The sequence below is a fragment of the Chiloscyllium plagiosum genome, unplaced genomic scaffold (genome assembly GCF_037043375.1).
Source record: "Chiloscyllium plagiosum isolate Xiang-an unplaced genomic scaffold, Cpla_swu_hap1 HiC_scaffold_21, whole genome shotgun sequence".
Classification (NCBI taxonomy): domain Eukaryota; kingdom Metazoa; phylum Chordata; class Chondrichthyes; order Orectolobiformes; family Hemiscylliidae; genus Chiloscyllium; species Chiloscyllium plagiosum.
The window spans coordinates 21,453,595-21,479,345 of NW_028270159.1; the positions used below are offsets into that span (position 1 = coordinate 21,453,595).

A 25,751-nucleotide genomic window follows, 5' to 3' on the forward strand; every position below is an offset into this window, starting at 1 on the left:
CGCTCTCACACACACACACACACTCACACTCACTCGCTCTCACACACACACACACACTCTCTCGCTCTCACACACACACACACTCTCTCGCTCTCACACACACACACACACACTCGCTCACACACACACACACACACTCACACTCACTCGCTCTCACACACACACACACTCTCTCGCTCTCACACACACACACACTCTCTCGCTCTCACACACACACACACTCGCTCACACACACACACTCACTCGCTCACACACACACACTCGCTCACACACACACACTCACTCGCTCACACACACACACTCACTCGCTCACACACACACACTCACTCGCTCTCACACACACACTCACTCGCTCTCACACACACACTCACTCGCTCTCACACACACACACACACTCACTCGCTCTCACACACACACACACTCGCTCTCACACACACACACACTCTCTCGCTCTCACACACACACACACTCTCTCGCTCTCACACACACACTCTCTCTCGCTCTCACACACACACACACTCTCTCTCGCTCTCACACACACACACACACTCTCTCGCTCTCACACACACTCTCTCTCTCGCTCTCACACACACTCTCTCTCTCGCTCTCACACACACTCTCTCTCTCGCTCTCACACACACTCTCTCTCTCGCTCTCACACACACACACACACTCTCGCTCTCACACACACACACACACTCGCTCACACACACACACTCACTCGCTCACACACACACACTCACTCGCTCTCACACACACACTCACTCGCTCTCACACACACACTCACTCGCTCTCACACACACACTCACTCGCTCTCACACACACACACACACTCACTCGCTCTCACACACACACACACACTCACTCGCTCTCACACACACACACACACTCACTCGCTCTCACACACACACACACTCGCTCTCACACACACACACACTCTCTCGCTCTCACACACACACACACTCTCTCGCTCTCACACACACACACACTCTCTCTCGCTCTCACACACACACACACACTCTCTCGCTCTCACACACACACACACACTCTCTCGCTCTCACACACACACACACACTCTCTCGCTCTCACACACACTCTCTCTCTCGCTCTCACACACACTCTCTCTCTCGCTCTCACACACACTCTCTCTCTCGCTCTCACACACACTCTCTCTCTCTCGCTCTCACACACACACACACTCTCTCGCTCTCACACACACACACACTCTCGCTCTCACACACACACTCTCTCGCTCTCACACACACATTCTCTCGCTCTCACACACACACACACTCTCTCTCGCTCTCACACACACATTCTCTCGCTCTCACACACACACACACCTTCTCGCTCTCACACACACACACTCTCTCGCTCTCACACACACACACTCTCTCGCTCTCACACACACACACTCTCTCTCGCTCTCCCACACACACACTCTCTCTCGCTCTCCCACACACACACTCTCTCTCGCTCTCCCACACACACACTCTCTCTCGCTCTCCCACACACACACTCTCTCTCGCTCTCCCACACACACACTCTCTCTCGCTCTCCCACACACACACTCTCTCTCGCTCTCCCACACACACCCTCGCTCTCACCCACACACCCTCGCTCTCACCCACACACACCCTCGCTCTCACCCACACACACCCTCGCTCTCACCCACACACACACCCTCGCTCTCACCCACACACACACCCTCGCTCTCACCCACACACACACCCTCGCTCTCACCCACACACACACCCTCGCTCTCACCCACACACACACCCTCGCTCTCACCCACACACACACCCTCGCTCTCACCCACACACACACCCTCGCTCTCACCCACACACACACCCTCGCTCTCACCCACACACACACCCTCGCTCTCACCCACACACACACCCTCGCTCTCACCCACACTCTCTTTCTCTCTCTCTCACACACACACACGCACACACACACAGAATTTTGAGAGTCAGATTTGTACTGCACAGGATTAGAACCTTCAGTTCAACTGCTCCATGCTGACCAGATATTCTAAATTAATCTACTCCCGTTTGCCAGCACTTGGCCCATCTCCCTCTAAATCCTTCCAATTCATGTATCCATCCACATGCCTTTTAATTGTCTCCATCAATTCCTCCGTCAGTTCATTCCATACATGCACCATCCTCTGCGTGAAAAAGTTGCTTCTTAGTTCCCTTTAATATCTTCCCCTCTTATCTGAAACCCATGCCCTCTAGATTTGGACTCCCCTACCCTGGGAAAAAGACCTTGGCTATTCATCCGATCCATGCCCCTCATGATTTTATAAACTTCTATAAGGTCACCCCCTCAGCCTCTGATGCTTAAGGGAAAATACCCTCAGCCTGTTCAGCCTCTCCCCTATAGCACAAACCCTCCAACAACGCTGGCAACATCCTTGTAAATCTTTTCAACATGTTTCCTCTTTCGAACATATTCGGTCCATATATTCTGAAACAACCCTTTAAATGTCTGCCACTACATCTCCTTTGATCTATCCCTTAAGCTAGTTTGCCAATTCACTTTAGTTAACTCTGCTTTCATACCCTCAAAATTGCCCTTATTTAAGCTGAAAAACATAGTGCCGAATCGTTTTTTTTTTGGCGGTGCCATTTTTGTTGAATTTCATGGAGGGCTTTTCTCCATGAGGCCCTGCATATTTTCTCATGCCATCCTGCCAAACACGCCTCATTGTGTCCCACTCGGCCCTACGGAGCCCCTCAACGCTGATACTAGCCCGATCTTATTACTCGCCTTAGCCAGAGGAGTTCACCACCTCTGGGATATACTGGAATAGACCACCATCCCAGATGTCACTTTTTAAAAGCCCGGATATGGTAATAGATGAAATTTTAAAAATGTATTACTTAGACTTCAATCAGAAATGAAATGAATGTTCTCCCTTCAGTGCTGGAGAGCAAATGTAATGTGAGTCTAGAAACCCTCTACAGAAGAATGAAGAATAAGATTTGGCATGAAAATTTACACAGTTCGGGAAACTTATGTAGCTAAAGTAGAAAAAAAATTGAAGTTTAACTAAAAATTCTAATTCTGAGATGTGTCTCTAGTGCTCCACTCAGTGGACAGTCCCTGGAACTGCAACCAGATCTGAAGCAATTTTTGAAGGTAAACTGAAAGAACTTCTGAGGCTAGAAATCAGAAACCAAAACAGAAATTGCTGGAAATACTCAGCAGGTCTGGCAGCATCTGTGGAGAGAAAGCAGAGTTAACATTTTGGGTCCAGTGATCCTCCTTCAGAACTCAAACCGGTTTTGAGGAAAGGTCACTGGACGTGAAACGTTAACTCTGCTTTATTTCTACAGATGCTGCCAGACCTGCTGAGGTTTTCCAGCAGTTTCAATTTTTAAGATACTTTCTGATCACAGCCTGGCCCATTCATGAATGTGAGGGCAGACGTGACCTGGTGTGGACACAATTTTCAAGAAAAGATTGCAGAGCACACTGGTTTATTGCTGGTGCAATAGCTGGTGAAGGCAAATGATCTGGATAGCAATAGACTGGGGAACGGGGAAGTGCAATTAAACCTGGGTGTCCTTATACACCAGTCATAGAGTCATAGAGATGTACAGCGCGGAAACAGACCCTTCGCTCCAACCCGTCCATGCCGACCAGATATCCCAACCCAATCTAGTCCCACCTGCCAGCACCTGGCCCATATCCCTCCAAACCCTTCCTATTCACATACCCATCCAAATACCCTTTAAATGTTGCAACTGTACCAGCCTCCACCACTTCCTCTGGCAGCTCATTCCATACACATACCACCCTCTGTGTGAAAAAGTTGCCCCTTAGGTCTCTTTTATATCTTTCCCCTCTCACCCTAAACCTATGCCCTCTAGTTCTGGACTCCCTGACCCCAGGGAAAAGACTTTGTCTATTTATCCTATCCATGCCCCTCATAATTTTGTAAACTTCTATAAGGTCTCCCCTCAGCCTCCGACGCTCCAGGGAAAACAGCCCCAGCCTGTTCAGCCTCTCCCTGTTGCTCAGATCCTCCAACCCTGGCAGCATCCTTGTAAATCTTTTCTGAACCCTTTCAAGTTTCACAACATCTTTCTGGAAGGAGACCAGAATTGCACGCAACATTCCAACAGTGGCCTAACCCATGTCCTATACAGCCGCAACATGACCTCCCAACTCCTGTACTCCATACTCTGACCGATAAAGGAAAGCATACCAAACACCGCCTTCACTATCCTATCTACCTACGACTCCACTTTTAAGGAGCTATGAACCTGCACTCCAAGGTCTCTGTGTTCGCAACACTCCCTAGGCCCTTACCACTAAGTGTATAAGTCCTGCTAAGATTTGCTTTCCCAAAATGCAGCACCTCGCATTTATCTGAATTAAACTCCATCTGCCACTTCTCAGCCCATTGGCCCATCTACTGACAGTAAATATCCAGATGCAGCAGGTGGTGAGGGAGCCTAATGGTATGTTGGCCTTCATAGTGAGAGGATTCGAGTACAGGAGCAGAGATATCTTGCTGCAATTGTACATGAGACCATGCCTGGGGTGGTTGTGTACAATTTTCACCTCCTTGTCTGAGGATGGATGTTCTGACTACAGAGGGATTGCAACAAAGGTTTACTAGGCAGGACTGATGTACGAGGACAGACTGGGTTGGCTAGGACTACATTGACTGGAATTTAGAAGAATGAAGGGTGAAATCTCATAGAAACCTGTTAAATTCAAACAGGAATAGACAGGGAAAACGCAGGAAAGAAGTTCCTGATAACCCAGGAGTCCAGAACCAGGTGTCACCAAGTAGAGATACGAGGTGGGCCATTTAGGACTGAAACGAGGAGAAATGTCTTCACCCAGAAATAGATGAAATAAGGAATTATCCAGATTTCATTGAAAAACGAAATAGATATTCTCCTTTTAGTGCTGGAGAGCAAACGTAAAGCAAGGCCAGAAACCCCTCTGCAGAAGGAGGAAGATTTGGCATCAAGAGAAACATGGAAGCTGAGTTGTTAATGAGAGAGTGGGGAGCCGATGGAATATCGAAGCCACAGAAAGTAGTTTTGGCCAAAACATGGAATGTTTTCAAGAGGGGGTTAGGTCTATTTCGTGGGGGTGAAGGAGTCAAAGAATGTGTGGAGAACGTGGGCACAGGGTACTGAGATGGATGATCAGCCATGTTCATACTGAGTAGCAGAACAGGTTCAAGGGGCTCATTGGCCTAATCCTGCTCCTATTTTCTATGTTTCTAATGTAAATCACCAAAGAAAGAGTGTGTACTTCCCTAGCCCCACAAAAACAGTCCAAGCCACTGCCCCAGTGGTTTCAGCGACAGAGCCTCTCTTAAGCAACCCCGGAAAATGCCCAGGGGCTGGTTTATTATTGGTGCCAAGCCTCACTGACTGCATTGGAAAGCTCTTATGGTTCTGATATAACTGAAATAATAATCCCATCACCAAGTCACCCTTTATTGACTTGTGCAGAGTACACTGGCTGTAGTCAGCCAGCTCAGAGTCAGTCCCTGAACTGAGGAGATCCCAAATCCCCAGGGGTTTTTTTTCAAAGACCCCCACACTACTGTCAAGCGCTTTTCTATTCCCCAGCACCCATGTAGGTGGAGGGCACAGTGAAGAACAACAAGTGCAGTAAACTTTGTTCATATTCCACCACCAGGAAGAAACGTCCGAGTGGTCAGTGACAAGCAGCTCCCTTCTCAAAGGGCAATGCCCAAGTGATCAAACAGTGGAGGAGAGGGCAGGGATCAAATCAAAATGGAGTCGGAAGGGGAAATAAAACACTCCACACCCCACGGTGCCCAACTCTCCCGGAGGGTGTTGGTCAACACCGCGTGCTCCTTCTCCAGGGACACTCGGGCCTGAACGTAATCTTTTTTAAATTTTATTGAACAGTACAAATTACAAACACATAGTTAATAATAAATAAAAAGCAGCAGTTCACAAAAAAATCCCACTATTTATAGGGGAAGGGACAGCAAGGCGAAACGGCAAATCCCACTGTTCAGTTATCTGGGAAAACAGGACATACCTCAAATCCCACTTTCACCCAAAGAGGAAACATTAACAAACACAGACAAGACAGTTCAATCAAAGGAGAAACAGTGCATAGAACACAGATCCAATATAGCTAAAAAAAAAAACACCTGACACCGGTACACATCATGTGCTGATCAGACCATCCTTGGCTAGCCTTCCTGCAGGACAGTTGTCAGCCTTCTGGTCTCCAGTTGCCCTGTGTACTGACCAACTCTCCCCAGGCCCACTAACTTCCAGGCTGGTCATCAACCACCCAGCTCCCAGTTGCCCTGCGTACTGACCGACCCTCCCCAGGCCTGCTTTCCTCCAGGCTGGTTGTGGATCACCCAGCTCCCAGACTACCCTGGGCCGCTTTCCCATGAGCAGGTTGTTGGCCTTCCGGTCTCCGGCCGCCCCATGTACTGACCGACCCTCCCCAGGCCCACTATCCTGCAGGCTGGTCATTGACCACCTAGTTCCCAGTTGCCCCGTGTACTGCCAGCCTCTGGGTTATATTGGTCAGCCAGGGCTTTCCTAATTGGCCCAGGTTAACAACCCTAACCGTGGATCTCGTGGTCAACAAGATCCAGCTGGTTCCAATCACTGTAGGTTCAAACAAAACACCACGCCAACCTTGGCATCTCCTCCAACGTTGACCTGCAGGTGCCACACACGCCCCTCTGCCTCTGGGTTTCTCTCTTCACCGGGTGCCCTGTTGTTTATTGCCCCATTCCCTGGTTCGCTTTCTAAATGCTCTGCAGTTCTGAAGAAGAGTTCACACGTGCAACCCCACCCCCCCCTACCCCCACCCACCCTCCCACCCCACTCCCTACTCATCCCTCCCCCCACCCTACCCATCCCTCCCCCCCCACCCCCACCCTCCCAAACTCCACACAGTCAGTCAGTCACCCGAGGCTGTATCGAACCGGGGACCCTGGTGCTGTGAGGCAGCAGTGCTAACCACTGAGCACTCACTCCCAATGGTGTCGGTTCGTGGACAGGATAATAAACATCCAAAAGAAAAACCCAGCAGTCATCAGGTTATAAATTCTGACTGTGAATACTCTCCTCTGATTTTTTTTTTAAAACAGGCATTATAATGTATAACATCATTTTTTTAAAAATAGAAACAAATTCAACTTGATTTGACTGTATTTTTTGTCTTCACCTATGTCCTTTTTTTTTTCATTTTCAAGGGTTTGTTAAAGGCATCATTCATTGCAATTTTTTTCAGAAATTTTGTTCCATTCTGCCCGCTCCTGGTATCGTCATACTCAGCCTTAGATATTTGGGGTCCAAGTCTGTCTGACTGCTTCCTTCCTCCAACATTGTTATCTGTAACTTCTTCTGTACTTCATACAAGTTCCCACTTTCTCCAGGCAAAAAGCAACAAATGTGACTGACAGCAACACAAAATGCTGAAAGAATCCCATTCCATTGAAGTTCATGTGGCCATTTCACCTCGACTGGTTCCGACTGCAGATTTATAAATCCCACTCTATTTCCAACAAAGAATGCTCAGTGGAAAGCATTTACGTACCCAGAAAGGGAGGATAAAAAAAAGTAAAAGGAGATGCTTGAGGAAATTGCCAAGCCTGAAACTGTTAAAACACCTTCTGCAAAGCTGCTCACCCTGACACACGATGCCTCGAGGCATGAATCAGTGGGAGTGATTGCTCTGTGAGGTGCATCAGTTTTTCCAAAACTCATCCCTGACTTTTATTAATCTTCAATCTCAGGATCTCACAAAAATAACTGCAGGCACAGTTCAGAACAAGGGGGCTGGAGATTCATCAAGTGTTACATTTCTGAAAATCCATGCTTAATTACCGTCAATATTTGACAATGCATCACTGAACAACACTGGAAATAGCCGCGGTGCCAGTGACCTACAGTAGTTGATGATTTAATGCAACCTTCAGAAGGACTGATTAATTGATCTTCGGAGAAATCTTACAGCATAGGAGGCCATTTGGCCCATTTCGAAACTACAAAATCATAAGTGCATTGACCAGCCAATTACAAACACCCACCGTAATCTCCAGCCGTAACATTTGACATTAAGCTTGTGCAAGTCAGATACAACAGCCATTTTAAAATGAATGCGACAATCACCGAAAACAAACAACAGCAAAACTATTCAAAACAAGCTTTCCAAGCTAAAAACCCACGAGTATGTGCCATTTTTTTTGGAGTCAGAAATGAACAAAGTGTGTGTAATTGAACACTTTGGCAGAGAAATGAGCGATGGGGATCAGTAGAGCAGTGGGTTATTTTTCTGAAGTTGGAGATGGTACAATCTGTTATTGAGCTGCAGGGTGGCAACAAACAAACAAACAGCTGAACCAGGAGTGACCCTGAGTGAGGGAGGGCGTTCCATCAGTCATTATCTCACAGCTGAGCTTTGACATCAACCCCACTTTCCTGTCTCTCAATTCCCTTACAGCCAAACATCTATTCATTTCAATCTTGAATCTATCCAATAACAACTAAGCATTCGCAACAGCCTGGGGTTGAAAATTCCAAAGATTCACAAAACCGTTGGTGAGGAAATCTTTCCTAAATCTCAGTCCATATTGGCTGACCCCCTCATCCTGGGACTTTGACCCCTACTTGGAGACTCTGTAACAGGGATAGAAACAACCCCTCTGCATCTACCCTGTCAAACCCTCGATGACGTTTACAAGTTTCAATGATATCATTTCTCAATCTTCCAAACTCTGGAGAATATAGGCCCGTTCTGCTCAATCTTAATTTGTCACATCAACCATGGAGACCATATTACAGGCTGTGGTTGCCATAGCAATGCCAACAAGTGCACAAGTAGTAACACTGAGTGATGATTCAGTTTGTCCTATGATAGAAGAATGTTCCATAGAAGAACCATTTTATAGTATCTGATAACTGCATGCTGACACTGTCTTTTCTGACTTAAAGCAGTGAATGGACCTTTACACTATGTGTTCTGATTGATGCATCCCTATAAAATAGGATTGTTCTGCCATTATCTTAACAGTGGAGAGAATCTCATCCATGTTTTCCAGATGAATAGATATCCAGGGAAGAGAGATAATCCATTCAAATCTCACAATTTCCTCAGTGTAGAACACACAGCACCAACAAAACATGCCTTTGCTGTTCAGGGTGGGACAGGCCATTGGCTGTCCAGTATGTCATGAGAGAACTCGCTCGAGATCAAAGAGATACTTTCACCCACTTGTTTCCCAGGCTGTGGCTCTTCCTGTGTCTGGGCACCGGGGGAGTGTTCAGGCTGCCCATTACCGAGGCATCAGGACAGGTTGGTCTTCGACTGTACCTCACTGAGGCGGAAACCTCAGAGGGACCTGAAAAGAAACGAGAACAATCGTTCACAAAAATGTGCAGCTTGTCAGGAGCAGTGAGACGGATTTTCACACATTCAAACCCAGGCTTTCAAATCAATTTCTGCGTCTCAGAGTTTTAAACTATTGACAAAGAAGGTTGCCTTGTACTGACACAGTCTGAAATCACATGACACCAGGTTATAGTCCAACAGGGTTATTTAGAATCACAAGCTTTCAGAGTGCTGCTCCTTCAAAAAAGGTGATTTTACTAACACAGGAGGCAGTTTTGTCAACAGAAAGCACTATTCGTTATCAGTGACATAAATGGAAACGCCACAGAAAAATCCTAAAAGACCTTTACCTGAGACAACTACATTACTATGGGGCACACTGGTCACATATACAGATCTAATCCAAGGGCAGCTCCTGCAAATTAAAGAGTTGAGCAAACCTATAAGAGATGTATTTTTAATAATGGATGGGTATGTCACAATGAGGATTAATGGCATCTCCTTACACTTGGAAGATTGTCAGTTACTTTTCCAACAGTTTGCACATATATCTCCATCAAGAGAGAAAAGTCTAGAGTTCAGCGCAATTTGGATTCACAAAGTATTCTCTGGTGAGCGCACAGTGTAAACATGAGAATTGCTGGACATCTGCATGATCTGGCATTGACTCAATGTGCAGACATTACCCATTAAGTCAGTACATTGAGAGACAGATTATCATTCATCTGGGAACAGACTGCAACTGTGAAGCAGCCTCGTAAAAACACTTTTATTTGGTCCATTCATCAGACATAAACAACACAGGCAAAACCAATATTTATTGGCATCTCTAATTACTCCTGAGGTGGCGGTAATGAACTATTGTCTTGTACCAATGCACCTGTTGTGAGGGAGGGAGCTTCAGGATGTTGCAACAGTGAATGAATGGGTGATATATTTCCAATTGAAGATGTTATGTGACTTGGAGTGGACTTGCAGATGAGCGTTTCCCCTATGTAAGTGGTGATGTGGAGGTGCCGGTGTTGGACTGGGGCGGACAGTCAGAAGTCACATGAAGCCAGGTTGTAGTCTAACAATCACTTCACCTGGTAAAGGAGCAGCGCTCCGAAAACTTGTGATTTCAAACAAACTTGTTGGACTAAAACCTGGTGTCGTGTGACTTCTGACTACATATACTATGACTGATCTGGTCATACTCATAAGGAGGTCACATTGATGTGTAATACATTCAGAGATTCAAGGACCTATTTCAGTCACTGCTTTGCAACTCATTGACTTATAACTTGGGCAACAAGAAGAAAAATTACCCCTCAGCCCGATCCAAACATTGGGAATCCCAGTGTTTATATTGCAGGAAATGGCATCTTCTCAACACACTGCACACTAGTGTTAACCTGGAAATGTGTTTAGTTAGCATAAAATATTGAAGCAACTTCAGACATCTGAAGACAATATCCACACACAAGCCTAAAATAACTTTGACAAAACTGTTTTTTGTTTTATGATAAGGGTCATTTCCACAGAGACTGCTGTAATCAAGGGAGGATGAAGATGACTTAGTTCTTGCCTTGATCATGATATTTAAGCCAATATAGACATTTATTTCCTTCCAAAGTCACCATTTTGCTTTCACTATTAAAAAGAGCAGCTTTTCAAAGCAATGACAAAATCTTCTATTGAAAATGTACGAACTTCATATCAACATTAGTTTTGTAAAGCATAAAACCTTCACGTAGTTTTTCATGGGCTGCTGTAGTTTAATGATATTCCCACCCTCATCACAAACTTAATTCATGCTAACTGCTTCCATGTACTTGGCAGAGACTTTTAGTCTCGAGTTGAAGAGTGTAATGCTGGAAAAGCATAGCTGGTCAGGCAGCATCCGAGGAGCAGGAGAGTCAGCGTTTCTCCTGCCCCTCGGATGCTGCCTGACCTGCTGTGCTTTTCCAGCACCAAACTCTTCAACTCTGATCTCCAGCATCTGCAGTCCTCACTTTCTCCCAGAGACCTTTAGGCCGCTTGCGTCTCCTGCAGGTCATTGTCACCGTCTGGTACTTCACCCCAAATGGCTGACGTCTTCTTTCTGTAATCCAGGTGCCCCCTCACCCTGGTCACTGCTCCTTTACAATCTCCTGTTCAGTTTCGCCTGGGGACTGAAAACTGGTATCATTCTACTCAGGTGAAATCTGGTCAGTCACACAGTTTCCTGGTTCACCTTTGATTTGTGGTTTTTTCTGATCTAATTCTCTAATTCTAATTTTCTTTATATTACTTCATGAGGCAAGGCAAACATATGCAATATTGGATGGAGCTCTCTTTAGATTTACAGCTGTTCCTTTCTGCATGTCAAACCCAGACGCCACTTTAGCAAAGGAGGAACTGAAATATTTATTTAATATAATCAATGTTGAGGACGCACACCAGTTGGGGACGTTGGTGTGGGGGGGTTTTAAGTGGGTTTAATAGGAAGAGCCACTGGGATTAGCCATTGGGAATGGGGTGCTGTGAATCACAGGTTAACAGTAACCGTAACTTTCATTGTGAGGCAGGGGAGAAGGTAAATCTTCCTTCTTGCCCCCAACAGAAGGTCGGGAGGGCTTTACTGAGCTTGAAATCAGAAGCAACCTCTGACAGAAGTAGTCAGAAATAGGCAACTTCTCTCAGTGGCCAGTCCCATTTTTCCTCTACTTATGAGGCCCCCTCACCTGTACAATCCACTATCGATCGATATGCAGGATTTCACATATTCTCAGACAATTAATGGTTTTGATTTCTTTTTGCTTCTAAATAACTTGTTGCCTTCCATCTCTGGTTAGGAATATTCTGGTTAAGGAGTTCATTCCAGGTAATGGGTGACTTAAAGCAGGAAAACATTCCATCATTTTGAAGAAGTGTTTGTTAATGTAAGGGGACGTCCAGCAGCAGGTGGTGACATTGATGGAGGGCACTAAACAAGGGAATGGAGCAGTTCACTCACACCACCAGCAGGAGGCGTAACGGTGAGGCTGGGCAGCAGGAGCAGGCGAATGGACTCTTGCTGAAATAAAGAATGTCTTTATAGGGTTGTTAAGAAAGCATGTGGTGTTTTGGCTTTCATTAACAGGGAGATCGAGGTTAAGAGCAGCGAGGTTTTGCTGCAGCTCTGTAAGACCCTGCTGGGACCACACTTGGAGTATTGTGTCCAGTTCTGGTTGCCTTATTATAGGAAAAATACGGAGGCTTTGGAGAGGGTGCAAAGAAGGATAGCCAGGATGCAGCCTGGACTGGAGGGCTTGCCTTACGAAGAGAGGCTGACTAAGCTCGGACTTTTCTCTCTGGAGAGAAGGAGGAAGAGAGGTGACCTGATCGAGGTGTACAAGGTAATGAGAGGCTTGGATAGAGTCACTTGCCAGAGACCTTTCCCTAGGGCAGGATTGACTGCCACGAGGGGTCATAGTTTGAAGATATTAGGAGGAAGGTATAAAGAAGACGTCAGAGGTAGGTTCTTTACGCAGAGAGTAGTGAATGCATGGAATGCGTTGCCAGCTGTGGTGGTGGAAGCAGAGTCATTGGGGACATTTAAGCGACTGCTGGACATGCACATGGATAGCAGTGAGTTGAGGGGTGTGTAGGTTAGGTTATTTTATTTTAGATTAGGAATAATCCTCAGCACAACATTGTGGGCCGAAGGGCCTGTTTAGTGCTGTACTTTTCTATGTTCTATGTCTTTTCTGGAAGGAGGATTGTTGGGGAGCAGTTAGAGACAGAAATTCCTCAGAGCCCAAAGTCGATCATAGGCTTTGTTCCATGTAGGGACTGTAAATACTTTGTTTATCCTTAATTTCCCTTCCTGTTCATCATGATCTAGTACCAACAGAATGAAGAATCCCTGCTTTATGATCTTCAGGCCTGCACTGTGTTCAAATCTCATGTTACATCAGCTGAATAAATGATTCATTGTTTTGTCAAAAAGAGATTAGTTAATATCATAGTACGATGTGGATCTACTGTGACAGAGCAGCCCTTTATAATTCATAGATCTCTGCAAACACACAAATTAAAACAGGGGTACACCAGTTAGCCCCTCTTGCCTGTCCCACCATTTATTAAGATATTAGTTGATCTGATTCTTGCCTCAACCCCACTTTCCTCTGATACTTTTTGGTCAAGAAACTGTGTCAAACGGTAGCCAGCTCCACCTTAAAAATATTGAATAGTCCTAGCCCCACTAATCTCCAGGAAAAGACTTCCAACAAGTCATGGCCTTTGAGGGGAAAATTCCTCTCATCTCTGACTTCAATGGGACAACTTATTTTTAAATTGCATTCCCTAATTCTACACTCTCCTACACGGAGAAGCATCCTTTCAGCAGCTACTCTATCAAATCCCCTCAATAAGATGAAGATGTCACAGGACACAGCTTGTCCCACTCTCGTGCCTTTACCCTGTAGCTTTGCAACATCTTTCTCTCCATGTGCTTAGCCTCTTTGAAAGCCACCAATTGTATCTGCTTCCCTGTACACAGTGAGTGCATTCCAGATTTTAACCACAGTGGAATAGGTTCTTTCCAAACAGTCTGTTCAGAGTTGTTATCACCTTTGGAGCAGGTGGGACTTGAACCTGGGTCTCCTGGCTTAGAGATAGGACACTGGGAACAAACACCCATCAATGATAAAGGGGACAATAAGGAAACAACTCACTTTATAAGAGAGGTGTGTGTGACTGAAGACTCAAAGTCTTCACTCTCCTTCATAATGCTGACAGAGATCAGTGCAAACCAGTGTAGTTTGTACATTCCATACAGAAGGAAAATGTGTAAGATTGGTTATTTCGCTGGATGAGTATCTTTTATGTCATAAAGTTCGTCCATCAAGACTTGGCCAAACTCAGCAAGGACTATTTGGGTTAGATGCTCGCACTTTACACACTACGACCATCAAAATAAAAGTGTTATCAAACCAACAGCATAGAAATAAGCTGTAAAAACAAGACTAGCTCCCATTCTAATCAGTTTTCACTCGGCTGATCATGTTAAAATTGCACTTTTAATCTCACTCGGTACTCAGTACTCAGTGAGTGTTGCACTAACACCATAACGATCAGTCCAATCAAGAGAAAATTAACAATCCCTTGGCACTAATGAAAGAGCTACAGGGAGTCCTGTCATTAAACATCATTGTAAAAGCAAACAAATTAACCAGCCACTCATTCCATTGCTGTGGAGAGATGATTCAGGTGCAGAATAATTGCTGCATTTGCTAAAGTTTACTGCCGGCATTTCATTCCAAATGCCACTCATTGTGTAAAGTGGTTGAGACATTTCACTGAGCTCAGCTGCTTTACAATGGATCTCACAGATGATGGGAAATGTATGATTTCAGTCTTCTCATATCCTGTCTCTCTTCATTATATTTTGAAAGCTTTCATTCCCATCCAATTACAGGAAGCAGTTGAAAGATTACAATTTTTACCTTTTAAAGGAGACAGCCCATTTGAAAGTTAGGGTTTCCAATTAAAGAAAGGAATACACAGCCTTTCCTCCCAGTTCATGTCACTGAGCTGCAGTCGGGAATGCTGCTAGTTTGTATTTCACTACAACAGAATCTTCTCCAGGTGAACAAATTTCAAAGTTGTAACAATCAACCAACAAGGACTCTCCTGATCCAAACAATAATTGCAGCAATTAAGAATTTAATATGTCACGACTCCACTGTTTTAGCCCAATTTGTAGATTTTGTGTTGATCAACTGCAAATAAACTACGTTATAAATTGAACAGTTATTAATAGACAAAACAAGTTATATAAAGTAACAAAGTACAATGAGAAAATATGTGGGAAAAAGTTGACCAGATTTGTATCTGTGCACGTAATGTATTGTAAAATCTTGCAGTCCTCACGTCAACTCGTCCAAAAATGTGTTCAATTCTTATTGCAAATGCTGGGCTTTGTAAGATGGTCATGTTTTAAACCGTATTCTTTAATGCTTAATCCAGGATCTGCTCTGAGACAAGTCTATGCGACCTGCTCGTTAGAGAGACAAATTCACGATGAAATTTCTCCAAAGTCAGATGCAAGTGTTAACACCTTGGTACCTGGCCTCACTGTTTCCCAAACCAAGGGATTTCAGGAAAGAAGACGCACAACAGGCACTGATATTCCAGGCTGAAAAGACGCTAGATTAATCACCAAGCAAAGGGACATTGAGGATGTAACACATGTTTGAGGAAACGGAGATTGTGCAGAGTTCCAAATCACTACATCAACAGAGGCTACTTTACTACTGAAAGTTCATTTAAAAATGCTCAGAACGCTGAGTGAACAGAACCTTATCCAAATTACAGGAAGATGCATCCTGTAAGGGCTAGAGGAACTTGGAACTTTTAAAAAGAAGACTACATTTCTGCTCATAATTAAGTAAAAAGTATCAATTTGGTGTGGAGTGTTATTCTCAGTTATGTTGAGAAATCCATTAAAAATACCTTTTCTGTAACGTAGTATGTTATTCCCACCAACTAATGTTTACTTGATGTTGATTTCAGGTTGTTTGTTACAGTCAAGTCTTAAAATGGGAAATCTTGTGCAATCTTTTGAGCCGGTCACCGGCTGTTATTGGAAGCTGTTGCTCTCCACGGGAATTGTAACATTACCTCCAATTCTATGCTCTTTTCCCTTTGCCCTGCAAGCTTTCCTCCTTGTAAGTAGTCTCTTAAGAAGGTTGCTATTGAATCTGTTTCTTAAGAAGGTTGCTATTGAATCTTTTCAGGCCATACGATCCATACCTTAGCAGTTCATTACAGATAAAAGTCCTCCTCTTCATACCTCAGATTCTATGGCTATTTCCCTTTAATCTTTGTCCTGTGCTAACTGACTCTTTGCACCAATGAATTGGTTCCTCCTTATTTACTCCATCAAAAACTTTTCATGAGTTTGAACGCCTCTATTAAATCTTCCCGTAACCTTCTCTGCTCACAGGAAAACATTCCCAGGTTTTTGTGCACCCAAAATCCCTCATCTCTACAATTCTAGTAGATGTGCACAGTCATTAAAGTCTTGATATCCTTCCTGAAATGTAGTACAGGTACACAATCATTTATCCAAAATTCCAAAATCCAAAAAGCTCTGAAATCCGAAATTTTTTCATGGAGTGTGGAGCGCCATGTTGGCATGCGAGCAGGTGACCCAACTCCACACCCACTCGAACCATGTCACTCAGATGTGACATGGCGGCGTGTCCCAGCATTGGCAGGTGTCAATGGTGTCTCAGTGCCTGCTTCTGGGAAAAGATTTGCCACCCTGCCAACCCATAAAAGGCCCACAAAAGCAAAATTGGCCAAAATGTACTAAAACACCCAGAATGTCTCAGCAAGGGACCAAGCAGGCTGACAAGCAAAACTACACAGTACACACAGATAAGGGAATACACTTCAAGCTCCCATTAACAATGACAGAGCACCACAGCTATCCCAAAGCCCCGAGGGCAGTTTCACAATCCAGCATTACCAAAGCCACACAAAAAACTGATCAGACAGAAAGGCACCAGCAAGAGCTTTGCTCCAAGGGCAAGACAATGAAAGCACCTCACCGCTTCAGAGGAGACATTAGCACCTACCTGCGAAAAGGAATGGGAGCTCTGGACCCATCGATACTGTCAGGATGTTGCTTTGTGTAGAGAATTAGGACATTCCTCCGATAACTATTTTCCAATTAGCATCATTGTAACTCGATTACTCCATTTCCAGATACATTGTATTTTCCCCATTTCTAATTAGCCTTATTGTTCAGCATTATTATAAAAACTGGTCTCATCCTCAGCTCTGGGAAGAGAAATTCTGATCTACCTGTACAGACTGTCAGGTCTGTGTCAGCCTAGTCTGTTTCTCTTCCTGTGACGTCGCTTGTAATAAACAGCATGTCAATTTCACCTGATCTGGTTTGTGTGGTCAATACTTTATTGGGCAAATTTCTCCGTCACTGCTGTTCGGTAATATTTCTTTTATTTCACTGTGAAAAATGTCATTTATTCCGAAGTCCAAAAAAATCACAATTCTGAAAAACAACTGGCCCCAAGGATTTTGGATAAAGGATGGTGTACCTGTACTCAGACATAGCCACAACACTCTAGCTGAAACCGAATCAGTGTTTTGAACAGGTTTAGTGCAATATCCATGCATTTTTACCCTGTGCTTCTCTCTACAGCATCACAGATCTCACGTGCTTTCCAAAAACAAGTTTTAGAACTTGTCCAGTGTCCTTCAACAATTTCTGCACTAAAACCTCAGGATTTCTCTGTTTTTGTGTCTCCTTTAAATTTGCACCATTTTGTTCATATTGCCTCTCCTTGTATAACTCCCTAATACACAAACCTTAGGTGTTGCAGTCTCCATTGCATTAAATGTTAAGTGACCTGGGATAAACCACAGTCTGAATTTATGTTCCACCAGTTTGTCTACTTGGGCTCCTTTCACAGTTGCTACAAACTGCCTTACCATTTGTCAATGGACTATTCAGGCAAATCAGTCTCCACAATTTTCCGCAGCTGTCCATCTCCAGTCTGTTCAACATACATGCACAGAGACGCAAATGATATTATACATTTTTCATCCCCACCCCCAGCGTTTCCTCTATTAACCTGACTGTGGACAGAAAGTTTCAATGGGAGTCTGAAGTCCGTCTTACACATTCCTTTTAAAGTTTTGACCAATCCAACACCTGTGCTGCATTTCGTATATCTAAAGTATTTTTGGAAATAATTTCCTTTCTGTTTCTGCTTTCCGCACCCCCACCCCGCTACTTCACACTGTGTATATTTCCAGGATCTCTCACTAACAAAACTGTAACACAGTCAGTGGAGGGTGATACAAGACACTTTGTCAACACTCAGAAAGGTACTTGACATACAATTGATCAATGCAAGAAAAGTTGCACCTTGAACGTCATTAATTGACAATAAAGGACTAATGCGTTCATCAAATACCATTTAGGTCTTCAGGATATCTAAAAACGTTTTACAATCAATACAGTACTTTTGAAGTGTTCTCACTGCAACATATAGCGTATTTTTTTGGGAGGGTGAGGTATCACTGTGTTTCTGGCCCCAGATCATCAAATGGTTTCAGCATTGATGAAGGCCATTCAACCTATCATTCCCATGCTGGTTCTCGGTAAGGGCTACCTTCCAATATCACCCTCCTGCCATCTTCCCTTCTTTTTTAAAAAAAAACTTTTTAGATAATTACCTAATTCTCTCAAAGGTTTTGACTGAATCTGCCTCCTTCTCAGGCAGGGCATTTCAGATTGAAATAACTACACAGAGGCTGGTATCCTGTCACCAAGTCACCCTGTATTTACACGTGTGCAGTACACTGGCTGTGGCCTGCCAGCTCAGAGTCAGTCCCTGAAGTCAGGAGAATCCCCTGTATATATCTGTCAGCCAGGGCTCCCTGATTGGCCCAGGTTAACAATCCCAATCAGGGAACTCAGGCAATGAGATCCAAAGACTGCACAGATCTTCCCCATTCGCTGCATTAAAGGATTTTCTTTCATGTTAATGCCTCTTCTTTTGCCAGTCACATGAAAGCAGTCCCCTCTGGTTCTTGACTCTTCAACCAATGGGAACAGTGTCTCCCTAGTTACGATTAGAGTGGTGCTGGAAACGCACAGCAGGTCAGGCAGCATCTGAGGAGCAGGAAAAATTGACTTTGCAGACAAAAGCCCTTCTTCCTGAAGGGCTTTTGCCCAAAATGTCGATTTTCCTGCTCCTTAGATGCTGCCTGACCTGCTGTGCTTTTCCAGCACAATCTAATCTTGACTCTGATCTCCAGCATCTTCAGTACTCACATCTCCCTAGTTACTCCATGTAATAGCCTTAAGATTCTGAAATGGCTGTGATCTTAAAGGTAAAGCCAACTATCCAGTGAAAACAGTTTTTTTGCCAATATGGTGTTTAGCATCTTAAATATAAGAGAGTATGTGAGCTGTGAGCAATCTCTGACAGCTTGCATACTCCAATTTAACAAGTTTCTATGTCAAGGCTTACACAATTTGATTTAAGTTAAAAATCACACAACACCAGGTTATAGTCCAACAGGTTTAATTGGAAGCACTAGCTTTCGGAGTGACGTTCCTTCATCAGGTGATAGTGGAGCGTCGCTCCAAAAGGTAGTGCTTCCAATTAAACCTGTTGGACTATAACCTGGTGTTGTGTGATTTTTAACTTTGTACACCCCAGTCTAATACCGGCATCTCCAAATCATGACAATTTGATCTATACATTCAGTGTTCCGCCACTATTAATTTTTCGTGAGTTTTGACTTATGGTTGGAACATATTTCCATTGAACTGGCTCTCCATATAAATTAGCTGCTGCTTGAGAACTGGCATGAATAATCAGCAATCTGTCACTACCTCACTGAACGGCAGTCAGATTCATTAAAAATTACACTAGTGTTTGAGATTTATGAAAGAAAACATCAATGCTAGTTTCTTGAACCAATCAAAAATGTGACACTTTGCTCTGCGTTAACTTGATCTTTTTTCACTTTGTGAAATCTCATAGGCCTCAAGGATATAATCCAGTTTGTATTTTAACAGAAGAACACGAAAGATGGAAAATGAGATAATAACTGTTTAAACCACAGTCAGTGGGTTGTCTTGGCGATAATCACATTTAATCAGATAATTGTTTCGGGGCTTTGAATGAAATGTTTCACAAGACAGGGACTTGAAAGGCCTGTATTTCTGTCATTGTTTGGGAAAATGACACAGATCAGTTCGCAGATACCAATGAGAATGACATTCATCACAATAGTATAACAAACTGCTTTAAGTAATATGGACTAAATATATTTTATAAACAAGTTGCATTTCTGTATGGCTTATGTGGATTGGCTATTAAAACGACATGTCAAAAAGACCTCTGAAACAATGTACATGTGCATATCATTCTGAAGAAGGGCCACTGAACCCAAAACGTTAACTCTGCTTTCTCTCCATAGAGACTGCCAGACCTGCTGAGTTTCTCCTGCTATTTTTGTAGTTGTTACACATTGTTGATTCTACATTCATGTTGGAAGGTGCTGTGTCATATGTATTATTAAAACATAAGAAGTAGAAATGACATGTTTGCTGACTGCAGTTCTTATTATTTTAAATTATGCTATAATCCCTGCCGATGTTATTACTGGACAAGTCAGACCTCAGGCCAAACTTTAGCTTGATAAATCATACTTTATTTTATTTACTGAGGTAGTCTTTCACTGAAACACAACCACATGATGTTAGTTTTAACAATAAAACAGAAGTACATTAAACAGAAGAAGTGAAGACAAAATAGAATAAACCAGGCTATTTATAGAAAAGATAATTTAAAAAAATTTCAAAATGGACAATAAGAACACATTTCCATCTATCCTTCTACCATCACTTCACTGTACTCAAACACCACTCCTTCACTATAATATCTCCAGGTTTAACTTGACGGTTTCTGTCTCGAGAGCTTGGTAACCTCTTCCTTAATTAGTCACACAACTGAACTTAGCATTTCTCAAATTCAAGTCACCCCTTCAGAATTATAACCATACACACCTGGTTTGGAATGTCAAACCAAAACGCTTACATTGAGGGAACCTGTTTTGTAACAGTTCTAAACTATCTCATTACTTTAGGAAAAACTGTTTCACATAGTTAACTTTCACCAGGATCTCTGGAAACTGAAAAACAAAAGCTTTCAAGCTATGCTTATCCTGCCAACTTGTGGTCAAAAGGAAGAATACCACCATAAAACTGGAAATGTTTTCAGATGCATTAGAGACATAGAGTCATGCAGCATGGAAACAGACCCTTCAGTCCAATCCTGTTCCCAAACTAAACTAGTCCCACCTGTTTGCATTTGGCCCATATGCCTCCAAACCTTTCCTATGCGTATACTTATTCAAATGTCTTTTAAACATTGTAACTGTACCTGCAAAGTTGCTCCTTATATCTTTTTTAAAACCTGCTCCTCTCACCTTAAAAGTATGCTCCCTCGTTTGTAACTCCCCTGCCCTGGGGAAAAGATCTTTGCTATTCACCTTATCTGTACCCCTCATGATTATATAAACTTCTGTAAGGTCATCCTTCAACCTCCTACACTCCAGTGAAAAAAAAAGTCCCAACCTATTTTTATAAAGCAAACCCTCCATTCACAGCAAGATCCTGGTAAATCTTTACTGGACCCTTTCAATTAAATAATATCATTCCTACAGTTAGATGACAGGAACTGCACGGTATTCCAGAAGCGGCCTCACCAACGTCCTGTACAACCTCAACATGACGTCCTGACTCCTATACTCAAAGGTCTGAGCCATGAATGCAAGCACGCTAAACACCTTCTTAACCACCCTGTCTGTCTAAAATAGGCTCCATTCCATAAAATGCTATTCTGCATTGCACCTTAAGAAAGTATGAGAGGTGGAGCTCATTGATTAAAAATCTTCCAATGCTTTCATTTATTCTTGAAGAGCTCAACTATATGTTGACTCTTCAGAGGTTTTAACAGATGGCTGAACTTCAGCTGCTTTCTCAGTCACAAATGGATTCGGTGATGTACATTTGGTCACACAGCAGTTCTGGAGAGTAGGAATTTGATATTTTAACAAATGCCTAGGCTTCTGTGGAAGATAATAGTTTTTCCATCATCAACTCAAGTGAATGTTTGTTCATTTTGACAGATTTATAAGTATCGAAAGGAGATAAAGTTTTTTTTTTGCAAAGTGCCTATTCAAGTGATGGCTCATTTTGACAGATGTATGAACTGCTTAATCACTCTCAAATGTTCTCATGGTGCTCCTGAGTTCTATTTTTAAAGTGATCTTAGGCCAGTTGGGGGGTGGGGAAGAACCAAGTAGGAAGCGATGGAGGGTGAGGGGATAAATAGACGGTGGGAGGACAAGCAGAGAGGAGGAGGTCGAGAGCAAGAGCTTTACACTAATCTGATGAACTAAGGCCACTGTTTCTGGGAATTGAGGTAACCTTATCAAATACCTTCTCGCAGTCTACAGAGACAAGTCTATGGAAGGTGCTATGTTCTTCACGGAGTAGCTTCTTTTACATATAAATCTGCTAGATTAGCCAGATTTTAGCTATCCTTCACAAATCCACATTATCAGTACGTGATCAGCTGACAGAGTCATCCATGTGCTCAGGCCATCTGTCAATGATGACAGATCCCAGTGACATCCAACAGCTAAAGTCAAACTGGTTGCTTGCAGTGAACTGGGTTCTCTCTCCTTCCCTTCCTATGTTTTGACATCTTTAATTATCTAAAATTCTAAGGTACAATTTCTGAAACAGCAGAACTTTGTGGGGCACTGTGAGTATGTACCTTAATTTCTTCACTTTATCTTCTAAAATGCTGCATGGAAGTCATCAGGTTCTGCACATTGGTTTGTTTATTTCAAGTCATTTTATCCTTGCCATTTCCATTTTACAAAACAAAAGATATTATAAATAAACAAAGTACCTCCCCTTATATTGTTGGGTATTTTGCCTTTTTCAATCATTGCAAAAGCAGATACAAAGTATGTATTATGCAAGTCTGTCGTTTCTCTATTTCGGAAAATAGTCTCACATAGTTTAGTCTTTAATAGATCCTTGTTCTTTCTATTGATCTGTTTAGACAAACATTTGTTGTCAAATTTGATGTTTCCTGCAAGCGGTTATCATGTTCCTTTTTTGCATTTCTTATTACTCCTTAGTTGTTTTTAAAACTCAGTCTGCAACCTACAATATGACGTTACATCATCTTTCCAACTATTGTCTGCTAGATTTTCTGTACTCCTTTCGAACGTTTTATCACTACTCCAATTACTTTTCTACTTCATGTGAAGAGTCAGTTTTTATTCATAAAATCATGTAATTTCTTCTTGTTTGAAACTCAAGAAGAATTGCGAATCGTTCTTGTCATGATCATGTCAAAGATGATGATCCAATCTTATATTTGTCTCACGCCTGTATACATACAGTTTGCAGTCCATGGATGCTCTGCTAATTCAGTCTAAACCTCTCTTCTTAACATCTTATTGCAGCCTGCGGCAAAACCTGCAGTGTTTTGGCTGCACTAACTACACTAGGTGGCGTATTTTTCCACTTAGTTACTTTTTATGTCAACAATTTCTACACTAAATTCCTTCACATGTCATTTCTTTCCATATACATTGAAATAACCTGTCTATGTTTTTTGTTCAATGCTTTATCTTCAGTGCTAATTAGCCAACATCAACTGCTCATGATGACAGCACCTAATATTCCCTAAACAATTACAGAACTTTTCCTAAAGGTCTAATAAAAGTAAGCATGAAATTATAACAATATATAATCTCTATGATTTAACAAAAAAAAATATAAAAGCTGAAATTTCAACAAAGGGCAATTAGCACAGATTTAAAAAGGAAAGGTCAAGGCTGGCTAACCTTATTGAGTTTCTAAGAGGTAGTGGAATGGATAGGTAGGATATTGTGGTAGAAGTAGGACAAAGTGAGGACTGCAGATGCTGGAGATCAGAGTCAAAAAGTGTGGAGGTGGAAAAGCACAGCCAGTCAGACAGCAACTGAGGAGCAGGAGAATCGACATTTTAGGCATAAGCCCTCCAACAGGTTTATGCCCGTAACATCAATTCTCCTACTCCTCAGGTGCTGCCTGACCTGCTGTGCTTTATGAGCACCACACTTGGTAGAAGTAGTCTACTTAACATTTCAGAAAAGTTCCACATAATATACTCATGATTAAGATCATGTGCAGTCAGAAACAAGCAGTAGAACATATAGCAAGCTGATTACAAAACAGAGAGTTGGGTTAAATGGTCATTACTCAGATTGCCAAATGGTGGGAAGCTGTATTCCAAACAGGTCAGTGCTGGCTCCACAATTGTTTATTATTTGTATAAATAATGGTAACTCAGTGATCATAAATATGGATGACTAATCTGTTGCAGTTCATACAGAGGGGCACTGTGACAAAATTCAGGGAAAAATCATTCAACTTCCAGAATGGACATACAATTGGGAAATAAACATAATATCTTATTCTTTCCTGAGATGAGATCCAGCAGTGACATACCAACCTGCCTTCTTTCCATTGCCTCTGTGTGTCGGACTCCTAATGCTACATCCCATTAATGAACCGCAATTTGCTCCAGCTATGCTCTGGGAAGGCTGAAGCCATTATCTTTCACCCTCATCGTCAATTTCACCGTCCCCTCCACCCAAATACCTTGGGCTGAACCAGATGCTCCAAACAAGAGCTAGCTTTTGTTGCCCCTCTTGAATTGCAGTTGAACCGAGTGTCTCCTGTGCCATTCTAGAGAACAGCTAAGAGTCAACAACATTACTGTGGGTCTGAAGTCACATGTAGGCCAGAACAGGTAAGGATGACAGGTTTCTTTCCCTAAGGCCATACTTATACATCTTTACAAGAATTGTCATAATCACAATGACTGACACTTGGTTTATATTCGCGACTTTCTTAATTGAATTAAATTCTATCAGTTGCAAGGCTAAAATTTGAATTCATGTGCCCTGTACATGTTTCTGAACTTCTGGATTATTATACTACTGTTTTCACCCATTTGGATAAATATGAAGCAGAATATTTTATTGGAAAGAATGAGGCAGCACATACTCATTGGAGAATAAGCATCTTACACAGATGGAGGGATCGAGGTGAGGTACATAAATCACTCAAGACAAAAAAAGTAGGTTATTAATTTAATAAGAAGTAATAAAACAATTAGGTTAATTTCTGGAGAAAACAGAATTGAAAAGAAGATCATTTATGTTCCATTCCATACAATCTTGGTTAGATTAGAGAGTAGTCCTGGTCTCCATACTCAAGATAGTACAAAAAAGATTTAATAGAATGACACTAGAACTGAGAGGTTGTAACAGCAGGAAAAATTGAACAGATTGGAATTGAAAATTGACATTGAATGTTACAAAAAGCACCGATAGTTAGAAGCTCAGCTGAGGAATTACTTTGATATCATATATCAGGAGCATCTGTTTCAGCCCAGGATAGTTGGGTGGAGGGGACAGTGAAATTGACAGTGAGGGTGAAAGATAATGGCTTTAGTCTTCCCAGCTGGAGCAAATTGCAATTCATCAATGAGGTGTTGCATTAAGAGTCTGACAATACTGAGGCTATGGAAAGAAGGGATGGAGAAGGCAGGTTGGTATGTCACTGTAGTGTTGAAGCTGAGCCCATTTTGTAGATGATGGGCCAAAGGGCAAAGACTAAATGAGAATTAGGAAGGAGCCAAGAAAAGGGAGATTCAAGATGGATTAGCGGTATGCTTGGACAACACGATTCCTAAGTCAAAATACCGACATGGGTTCATTTTCGTTGGTATGTGCAATAGAAAGGAAGG

At 42.8% G+C, this 25,751-nt stretch overlaps 1 protein-coding gene across 6 annotated transcripts in view; it reads right to left on the reverse strand.

Annotated features, from left to right (window-relative positions):
- ralgps1 (Ral GEF with PH domain and SH3 binding motif 1) overlaps positions 1-25,751 on the reverse strand; it is a 762,687-nt gene that overhangs the window by 99,934 nt on the left and 637,002 nt on the right. For all 6 annotated transcript variants that reach the window (XM_087998399.1, XM_087998397.1, XM_043720239.2 and 3 more), the window contains one exon: positions 9,256-9,382. In XM_087998399.1, the coding sequence (XP_087854525.1) occupies positions 9,256-9,382 (127 nt within the window). The remainder of the gene's footprint in view (positions 1-9,255; positions 9,383-25,751) is intronic.